This window comes from Leptonotus elevatus, chromosome 21, assembly GCF_054856555.1.
Source record: "Leptonotus elevatus isolate MCC_2025b chromosome 21, RoL_Lele_1.0, whole genome shotgun sequence".
NCBI classification, from domain to species: Eukaryota; Metazoa; Chordata; class Actinopteri; order Syngnathiformes; family Syngnathidae; genus Leptonotus; species Leptonotus elevatus.
In genome coordinates, this window is record NC_141259.1 from 12,731,397 (window position 1) to 12,742,263 (window position 10,867).

The following is a 10,867-nucleotide window of genomic DNA, read 5'->3' on the forward strand; positions in this document are numbered from 1 at the left end:
CGTGAAGGTTCAGTGGAAGCATAAAGCAAAACAGATTGTTTTCATCCCCGGCTCGCCCTTTCGTTAGACCCCCAAGCACGGGTCTTCCAAAAGAAACCCGATCGGCCTTGGCGGCCCGAGTTTGCACCTTCGTTCCCACACTACAGATTATTATTATTATTTTTTTATTCTTACACTGAACTGACTTCATCACGCCTGTAGGGAAAGAGAGAGAGAGAGGGCGTCGCTGTGTAATTATACGCTGACGCACTTTGGCGCGGACCCGACTCGCGAGTGTGATTGGAATGCGAACAAAAAAAAAAAAAAAAGCCGGGACTCCCCTCACGGATCCGATTCATTTTGTGTGGTCGGGATTTTTTTTACGAGAGCCAGGAGATGAGCTCATTTCTCCTGACGAATCCATCTAGAAGTGGCACTGCGTGGAGGAGATCACGGGCAAGTGGAGGATACAGAAGTGCAAGGGCGGCTCCAAGGAGGGCCCCCGCAAGAGGGCCCGCAGCCTGAGGCCCCACAGCAGCTACGACACGCAGCAGAGGGGCTGCGATTGCTCCGACGCGACCTACAAGACCTCCAGGATGGAACGTCGCTCACACCGGCAGATTTCCCCTGGCCAGCGTGAGTGCAAATAAGAAAATGATCAACAAACCAAGTTCAAAACGAGACAATATATATATGACTACCGTAAATCCCCCTATAGTTGTGCAGTTGAAATAAAAACGAAACTACCCTCATAAAAACTACACAAACGTTTTTTCAGGTTTAAAAAAAAAAAGAAGAAAAAACTACCGTAAATCGCCTAAAAGGGGGCACAGGTTCAAAAAAAGACGACAGTACTGCGCAAAAAAAGAAGTCTCTTGATGTTTTGGCAGGTTATCGTCCACGTTTCGTCCACACGCGGCCCACCAGATCTCTGTCGGTGGAATTCGAGGGTCAGATCTACGACGTGGACCTGCAGGCTGACGACCAGAGCGCCGTACGCCGCCGCGCCCTCACCAAGCGCCACCACGCACCCGTCGACGAGCTGGACTTCGACTCGGGCTCGGACGACGACTCCGAGGAGATGCTGGCGGACGACACCAACGCGGTGGGCTACCCAAAATCCCTGAAGGTCACCCACAAGTGTTACATCCTGATGAACGACTCTGTCCACTGCGAGAGGGAAATCTACCAGTCCTCCAGAGCCTGGAAAGACCACAAGAGCTACGTGGATCAAGAGGTGCGTTTATACCACACACGCATACTGGACAGATGTTTAAAAAAAAAAATGGCCGTTGAACAAAAAAAAAAAAAATGTTGGCAGATTGAAGCACTTCAAGACAAAATCAAAAATCTGCGGGAAGTCCGAGGCCATCTGAAGAGGACGCGGCCAGACGAGTGTGACTGTGGAAAGAAAAGGTACACACACACACACAAAAAAGATTTAATGCTGCAATCCTATTCATATTGCTGCTCCTTCTGATGTGCTTGCCTTGGCCACCGGGGGCAGTAAAACACTGTATAGTCACACACAAATGAAAATAGTACTACTACTTCTACTACTGTAAGTAGGATGCTGTAATATTTGTCATTCTTTGTAGAGGATAATGAATATGCCTGTGACTAGCAATGCTAACCGTTAGCATGTTACCAGTGCAATAAGGCAATATTTGTTTGTTCCACCAGTTTTTACAGCAAAGGGGACAGAAACAAGGCTGAGAGGTTGAAGAACAGGAACGATCAACTGCATCCGTTTAAGTGAGTTTTGAATTCCTGACCGGGTCTCCACAGATCCATCAAAAAAGTCGTTAGGGTTTCAAAGTATTGAAGTCCTCTTCATTTTTTTTTAAAGATTTGGCTCCCTTAATCCTCTAAACACCCTGTATTAAAACAGTTTCACACCAATTAACTAATTTGCTCCCAAAAAACGTATAAATACGTTCTATTTTAAATATTACCATGCTCCTGTATTGTAACGTTTGTTTGTTTTTATGCTAGAGCATGCAGAAGGCTTTGATGCAGCCTCTAAACTGAAGAGGTCGTTTAAAGCAATGGTAGTTATTACAAAAAAATGGCCAGCAGGTGGCAGCAGAGTGTAAGATCAACCAGGGCCATGTTGCAAAAAAGCTCTCTTTTTTTTTAAACAAATTTTGTGAATAATGCTGAATCTTAGCTATATTCTAATGCTAATTGCTTCAAAACAGAAACAGATAAGACATATACTTTTCTCCTGATGAAAGAAGAGACTCTTAAGCTTTCTTTTGGTAGGTTCCATGTTTTTATAGCAATAGAACAGAATATTCGGTGGGCCTTGCAAAATCAGTCAAAAATCTATTAAAACAGCCGGGAGCGAAAGGGGGTTGCTTCAGTGAAAATGGCTGAGAGTGAATGAGTTAAAAAATATGATCACAAAAGTTGTTAAAATTGAGCCTGCCACTCTTGTGTCACAACAAAGAGGTCTTAAATGTTATCGAAGTGGCCTTAAAAAGTGTCCCATTCCTCTCACTTTGAAATTTTGGATACCCAAATGTGACCAAACGCAGTCAAAATGACTCCGCCACTTTTTTATTAGCAGGAAAAACAGATGACTTTGTAACCAGAAACACTTATTGCGCCACATTTGTGTCAACTACAAACAAAAAAATGACGAGCAACGAGAGAAGGAAAACGTAATAAAATAACAATAATGTGTCATGTTGGCAACTAATAAATTTACAGACAAGCCGATTATCCGGACACTTGTTTAGTTTTTGGGGGATTATAAGAAGTCAAAATGACAACACAGATTATAGGGCGGCCTGTTTTTTTTGTTATTGTTTTTAATTTTGCGTCTGGAACAGATCAGGTTGCATGCAAAGACGTGATGATTCACACAAAACCTTGCAATGGAGAAACATTGGAAATGGATTACGACAACGCAAAGCAGCTGTTGTGTAGTCGCTCGGGTGGGGCCCACAATGGATGACGACCAAAAGGTGGAAAAAGTACTCGCATTTTGTACTCGAGTAAAAGTACTTGTGTAAAAAAAAAAAAAAACTTTTTTTATAAATACTGATTCAACTCCCTCTACTTAAGTCAAAGTAAAAAAATTAAAAGTTGTGTATTTCAAGCAACTTAACTTAGAAATGCCCCCACTAGCTCAATGCTAACACATAATAATGGAAAATGCCATAGACGTGCTAATGATTAGCATGATTATAACCCTTGCAAGAGGACCAGCGGAAACAAAGGAGAGATTATGGCAAGAAACATTTTATTTGCCTTTAAAAAAAAAACAATTTTAGGAAGTAAAATATTATAGAGTGCTGTTTTTCTTTAACTCACTTGCTCGCAAAAACGTTCTATTTTAAATATTGCCACGGTTTGTTTTCTTATGCTAGAGCATACAGAAGGCTTTGATGCAGCCTCTGACCTAAAGAGGTCGCTTAAAGCAATGGTAGTTATTACAACAACAAAAAATGACCAGCAGGGGGCAGCAGAGTATAAGAGATCAACCAGGGGCCACGTTGCAAAAAAGCAGTTTTAAACAGGTTTGTGAATAATGATTAAATTGAGCTATATTCTAATGCTAATTCCTGCAAAACAGAAACCGATACAAATAAATATTATTTCCTGATGAAAGAAGAGACTCTAATCATTCTTTTGGTAGGTTCCATATTTTTTATAGCAATAGAACACAATATTCTGTGGGCCTTGCCAAATCTGTCAAAATCCAGTAAAACTGCCGGGAGCGAAGGGGGTTGCTTCAGTGAAAATCATTCTTCATTGCTTCCCACCAATGCCAAAGGTATACGTATTTCCATCTTGTTGACGATGCGTTTTTTTGGGGTTTTTTTTTTTTTTTGCAACTCAGGGAATCTGCGCACGATGTGGACGGCAGGACTCAACTGTACAACGAGATCCGCCGCCGCAAAAAGGAGCGCAAGGAGAAGAAGCGTCTGAGGAAGGGCGACGACTGCAGCCTGCCGGGCCTCACCTGCTTCACGCACAACAACGACCACTGGCAGACCGCCCCCTTCTGGACACGTATGCCTACTACACGCATTTACTGAAATATCTCAAATGCTGGACGCTTTGTTGCTATTCGTAGCATTTACTGTAATGTGATGTTTTCCCTTTCCAGTGGGTGGCTTCTGCGCGTGCACCAGTTCCAACAATAACACCTACTGGTGCTTGAGGACCATCAACGAGACGCATAACACACTCTTCTGTGAGTTCTCCACCGGATTCCTGGAGTACTTTGACCTCAACAGTGACCCCTACCAGGTGGGACACCAATTGCTCGATCACTTCTTCAACATGCATTTCCATACCTTCGCCTTAATTAAGGGAATGTAGAATGTGATCCGTCCAGGGAAATATTTTGTTTTCCAAGTTTCCTTTTGTTTATAGATGGTCTTGTTGTAGTGCATATTTGTTTTTGTTAAAAAAATACAATATATTTTTTTATATGGTCTTTATAGATTGATAATAAACAATATCACTGATTTTATAATAATAGATTTTTATTTATTTTTTATACGCACTACATTTATAAAATAAATCTCAAAGTGCACAAGCAATAATAAAAGCAATAAAAGTGCACAGTAAAAAAAAACCTGTTCAAGGTAGATTTAAAAAAAACTTTGTTTATATGGTCCCAACTATATCTATATAGAGAGAGAGATTTTTATTGTTGTTAAAAAAAAAAAAAGATCTCTGTTGCAGCAGATTTTTCTGTTTAGAAATTCTTAATCACAGATTCATCAGTCAACAATTAAATTATGGTCTCACGACATCATATTATTATTTTATTTTTTTGTAGTATAGCCCAAATTTTTCTGTAAAAATAAAAAAAATTGATAGATAATTAAATAATTGGCTTGCTATATCGCATAGTTTAACCTTTCTTGCTCCAGCTATATTACAATTTTTTTTTATATTTGTTGTTTAAAATGAGATGTAATTTTTTTATGGTCTTTCTATACGCATCATGAACTTTTCCCTTTAAAAAAAAAATTAGTTTGTTTCTATCGTCTCGCTAATTGCATATTTTTCTCTTAATAAAATTGTTAAGAATGTTTTTTGTATTGCTTCGTTATAGCGCAGATTTAAACTTTTCACTGTCCAGCTATATTGAAAAATATTTTTTTTTAATGGTCAGGTTTTTTTTTTTTATTAAAAGATATGTATTTTTAATGGTCACATATCACACATTTTTCTGTCAGTAAAATTATGTCTTCGCAGATTTTAGCCTTTCACTCAAGTTATTAAATCACAGATTTTTTCTTTATAAATATATTTTGTTATGGTCTTGCTACTGCACAGATTTTTATTTGTTATTAATGCGGTTATAATTTCGCTATATTGTGGATTTCAACCAATTGCAGTCCAACTGTTTTGCAGATTTTTCTGTTAAATGTCACTTTTTTTGTGTTCCTCTACAATTCCAATATATTTGAAAAGCGTGTTTTATTGAGTCAAGCCCCCCCCCCCACCCCCCCCCCCCCCACCCCCCCCCCCCCGATTCGCGAGATAACAGCTCATGAAGCAAACGTATGTTGTTGTCAGCTGACCAACGGCGTGTACGAGGTGGATCGCGACGTGTTGAACTCCCTTCACGGCCAGCTGATGGAGATGAGGAGCTGCCAGGGTCACAAGCAGTGCAACCCCAAACCCAAAGGCTCGGACGCGGGTACGTCAGCAATTCACGCTCACCATCACTACGACTTCACGGACTAAAAACAAAAAAACAAAAAACTGCCTCGCGTCAAGAGAATGAGTTTCAAAAGAGCGCCGCGCACGCATCGTCGGCATGCCGCATGTTTGTAATGGGAATGGTGACCAATGCCGACGTTTGTTGGGGCGGAGGTCACGGAAGATGCTCGTGGATGCGTGTTCTGATGTTTGATTTTCACACACACACGCACACACACACACACACACACTCGACCTTCTTCCTCCTCCGTCTTTGTATGTGTGCTTGACTCTTTTTCTTCCTGTTGAATCACTGAAATGGTTTCAAACACAAGTGAGTTCATGCCTCAAAGTTCCAGCTGTTTCCTGGATTTTCTGTTTAAAATCTAATTAGAAACTTTTTCCTTTTTTTTTGTTTGTATTGTATGTTGCAGATTTTTATGGAGGATCAAAACTGCCAAAATTCAAAATAAATAAATGACTAAAAGTGAAAATGGAAACGGATATAAAAAAATATAATTCAAAAATTTAATACAAAAAAAAAAATTATATATATATATATATATATATAAACAACTGTCTAACAAAACTGGAATTTATGAACAAGCTGGCCGAGACCAACTATGTTTACTATCAAACTAAAGCAAAAACAGCGATTCGCCATTTGTCCCCACTAGCTAAATGCTAACACATAATGGAAATCGCCATAGACATGCTAACGATTCAGATCAAGCCAAGTGACGTCAACCATCAAATTAAACATGAAAGAAAGAATTACGCAATCGTGTGTGTATTCAAAACAACCACAAAACTTGACCTCAAGAAAAGGTGTTAGCTTAATGCTAACTAACACACAATGCAAAACCCCACGAGCCAGCTAGCAAAACTAGCATCGATATTACCGTTCGGCGAACTTTATGCCTGTATTCTACTGCCCCCCTGGTGGCAACAGCAGGAACTCCCCTTCCTTGTTTTTCCGCATGATGATCTCTCGTGTGTGAATGAATCTTTTTTCCAACTTCCGTCGGCGTCTCCTTTTGAATCGGATGATTAACAATGGATTGCTTTTATGTTCCTGATCAGGAGGTAAAGATGGAGGCAGCTATGAGCCGCACAGGTATCCAAACATTTTTCTTTCTTCTGTGGCTTTTTTTTTTTTTTTTTTTTTTTTTGCCTCTTGTCTGGTTCCGTTAACACCTGCATGGGCCTCACCTTCGCACTAATCCATCCATGACGTCTGCATGGGGAAGGCGCTAACATTTGACGCGATCCGACTGCAATCTTTTCTCCCCGCTGACGCAGCTTCGTTGGTCACGGCGTGTTGCCAACTTGTTTTCTTTTCAGAGCGGCGAGCGCTCCCGACCTCTTTCGGGGGAACGCATGACGACGGTCCATGTCGGCCATTTTAGTGCACGTCCCATCACATGACATGCATGACATCATATCATCATCCTCCACACTTCTCGGGATAGTTTGACATATGGATGGGTTGAAAAAAATAATAATAATTACACTTTACAGCATCTAAGTATTGGACTCCATAGTCTCTTCTTGGCTGCATCGCTCCATTTTCTCCAGGTTGCTCGTTCTCACATTTGAGAGTATGCGGCTAGAAATGACAAAAATAAAACACGTGTTGAAAACAAAAATGTTTTACACCTCACATTATCTAAGTATTGGACTCCACAGTCTCCTCTTGGCTCCATGTTCTCCAGGGTGTTTGCTCTAACATTTGAGAATATGCAACTCGAAATGACCAAAATAAACACGTGCTAATGTTAGCATTCCCTGGAAACTGCAAAACCTTTGCTGATCCTCTTGGAAGAAAATCGATCGAATTGATGATGCATGGCCAGAAATGACAAAAAATAAACACAGATGCTAACATTAGCTTAGCCTGAGTTAGACTCCTCAGTCTCCACTTGGCTGTAGTGCTGCTCCGTTCTTGTTGCTGGCATCTCCTCTCGGTTAAAATCAGTCCGATTACGGTCACTCCTTGGTTGAGTGTCACGTTTGAGAATCCAATGCAAGAAATTGCCAACAAACAACAAAAGTTAATTTACCGTGTTCTCCACAGTCTCCACTTGGCTGTTGTGCCCAATTTTTTGCTTGGTTCCTAATTTTTTTCGTGTCATTGTGACATTTGAGGACACGTGACTAGAAACGACCAAAATAAACACATTCCAAGTTACGTTAGCTTAGCTGCAAGTCATGTACTCCGCAGTCTCCACTTGGCTGCAGTGCTCCCGTTTCGGAAACTAAAATGTCAAACTATTCCTTTGCTGTCCACCATCATCGTGATCACGCCATCGCCATCCCACCCGTGACCAGAATCTCAATTTGACGTGTTTTTGTCGCTTGCTAGGCGGCAGCAGCACCGAAAGCGCTCAAAGAGGAGACCAATCCTCTCCTTCCTGTGAGTCGACCAGTCCAGTCTCGCAAAACAACACAAACACAACACAGTTACGAAATAATTTTTTTCCAGGAGGCTTTTGTTGTTGTGCTTTCGACCTTGCATTCTGCTCCTTCATTTGCTGATTTTCCTTTTGCTTTATTTTTTATTTTTTTCCTCTTTTTGGTTTTAATTGCAGGTTTGCCGTCCGCGGCTCTTTTCACTTTTTCACGCGTGGCTTTGCTTTTTTGCGTTGGATTGTCGGCCGAACGTTTCCTTGCCGGCGGCGGCATGCGTTTGCAACCGCTTAACCCGAACGAACGCATGGCGCTGCAGCTTAGCCACAAAGGAAGCGTCCCGGTTTTGTGCGCGGCGCCTCCTTAAAAAGTCCCCTTGCTCTCTCCCGCAGCGCACCCTGGGACGGACGACAAGGTTAAGCTGCCCAACCTGACGGACGAGGACGTCAACTGGCGAGGACTGGAGGATCTGTACAGCATCAACGAAAGCCTTTACGACTGGAGGCCCGACTACAGCCCGGGACCGGACGACTGGGCCAACTTCCGCAAGGACGTGGACCGCATCTTTGCGCCGCCGCCGCCGCCCCTTTTCAACCAATCCCGCCCCACCACGCCGACGCTTCAGGACTCCGCCCCGGACGAGCTGGGCTCTGGGGGCGGAGCTTTGGAAGCGGGCAGCGGGGAGGGGTACATCTTCATGCCAACACCCTCATCCACCCTACAGAAGAAACCAGATCCCGATGTCAACGACCTCCTCGGGGCCCAGGTCGACTGGCTCCGGGCGCCGAGGGGCCCAACCCAGAGTGTCCTCCCCACAACCTCGTCTGCTCCTCCACTTGAGAAGAAACCGGATCCTGTTGCCAACGACCTCCCCGAGAGGCAAAGGGACCGGCCTCAGGTTCCGGTGCGTCAGCTGGAGGAGCTGGACGGGGACGCGTTCAGCGGCGAGGGCCCGACCGAGCTGGACACGCGGCACGACGCCATCCTGCGCACTCACAACCTTCCGGAGCCCCACCCGACCCACGTGGAGGGCGCCGCCCCTCCCTCCAACCGTAACGACGAGGCGGACATTTTCCAGGACCAAGGCTTCCTCCCTCTGCGGCCCAACGAGAGGCCCGGCGCCACCTCGGGCGCCCCCGGTCGGCCCGCCCCGCCGAGCCGGGGATCCGTGGCTCCGCCCCTCGCGTTGGTCCTGGAGGGCAGCGGCTCTCCGCCTCGACCGAGCGATCCACAGCTCTGACCAGACACATGACTGCCACGTCAGTCATTCAGACTTGTATAATTAATGACTTTCAAAGTTATTTTTTTACATTATTAATGTTATTATTATTAGCTGACAGTGTTATGATTTCTTTTTAAAAAAAAAAAAAGTATATATATATTTAGAGAGAAGCCTTAACGCAGCTAAGTGTTGGGATTGAAATGGAATAATTCCATGCTTTTTTGTTTTTAAGGAGTGTGAGTGGGCGGGGGGGAAAAAAAAAACACACCCCAAATGCACTTTGGAGCTTTTTTCAGTTTTAAAATATGTTGAATGGTACGAGAGATCGTTTGCTTGCTTGTTTTGTTTTCCACTGGTTTAGCTCACACAATGTGGAATTATTTACTTTGCAAACACATTTAATTAAACACTTGAAATTGCGTGCAAGTTTGTAAGGTTCATCGTCCTATTAGTTGTAAATTAAGGAACCAATAAATACATCAACACTTGATTGGATTATCAGACATTTCGCATTTGTATTGATAATAATGACAAACTTGCTCGATCAGGACTTTTTGTTCCAGTGATGAATCGTAAGCTCATTTTAATCAATCACCTTCATTTTTTTGCACATCGGTTTGTACTGAATTGTAAGGCACGGTGCTCCAATATGATCGTGTGTGTGTGCGTGCGTGCGTGTGTGCGCATGAATGGATGCTGGTTGCTAGAAAGCCATGACAATAAAAACCTCTCAACCATCACAGTGAATGATGCCTTGTTTCCAGAGTAGCCGCCTGCCATCAGGCAAGGTAGGGGGCTTGAGTAAGGGTTATTTTAAGGGAATGAAAATGTATATTATGTTCAAATTATCATTTTTATTAAAGCTTTAAATAGAAATAAAAATATCACGTATAGTAAGGTGTTTTGTTTTGTTTAAAAAATGAGTTAATTTTTTTTAAATAAAAAGCAACCATGTATGTATGCACGTTAGGCTTCTTTTTTATTTTTATGATCATGTATAGTAGGGTGTTTTTTTGGGGGGGGGTTGTTTTTAAAAGGCTTATATATATATATATATATATATATATATATATATATATATATATATATATATATATATATATATATAAAAACGACCACGTAAAGTAAAGCGTTTTTTTCTTTTCTTTCAAAAACAATCACGTATAGTAAGGTGTTTTTTTTGCATGGGTTCTTTTTAAATGAGTTGTTTTGGGGTTTTTTTAAATAAAAAAAAAGCAACCATGTAAGGCGTTTTTTTTTTAAAGGCGTTTTTTTAAATGAAGAACGACCATGTAAATGTCGGCATTTTTTTCTTTTCTTTCAAAAACAACCACGTATAATAAGGCTTTTTTATCATGTATAAAAGGCGTTTTTTTTTAATGACTTTTTACGACCACGTATAGTAAGTCTATTTTTTTTAACGACCATTTATAGTAAGGCTTTCTTTTTTTTCTTTTTTTCAAACCACCATGTAAAGTAAGCCGTTTTTTTATTTTCAAAAACGACCACGTATATATAGTAAGGCGTTTTTGTTAAGGTGTTTTTTTTTTATAAAAAACGACCATGCAAATGTAATGCGTTTTT

General features: G+C 41.7%; 1 protein-coding gene across 2 annotated transcripts in view; it reads left to right on the forward strand.

Annotated features, from left to right (window-relative positions):
- The window catches only part of sulf1 (sulfatase 1), a 69,566-nt gene extending 59,543 nt beyond the window's left edge, over positions 1 to 10,023 (forward strand). For both annotated transcript variants that reach the window (XM_086066108.1, XM_086066109.1), the window contains 8 exons: positions 408 to 615; positions 870 to 1,216; positions 1,301 to 1,395; positions 1,663 to 1,734; positions 3,830 to 4,002; positions 4,100 to 4,242; positions 5,527 to 5,650; positions 8,454 to 10,023. In XM_086066108.1, coding sequence (XP_085922234.1) covers positions 408 to 615; positions 870 to 1,216; positions 1,301 to 1,395; positions 1,663 to 1,734; positions 3,830 to 4,002; positions 4,100 to 4,242; positions 5,527 to 5,650; positions 8,454 to 9,301 — 2,010 coding nt within the window. In that variant the 3' untranslated portion in view covers positions 9,302 to 10,023. The remainder of the gene's footprint in view (positions 1 to 407; positions 616 to 869; positions 1,217 to 1,300; positions 1,396 to 1,662; positions 1,735 to 3,829; positions 4,003 to 4,099; positions 4,243 to 5,526; positions 5,651 to 8,453) is intronic.
- Positions 10,024 to 10,867: the final 844 nt, after the last annotated feature.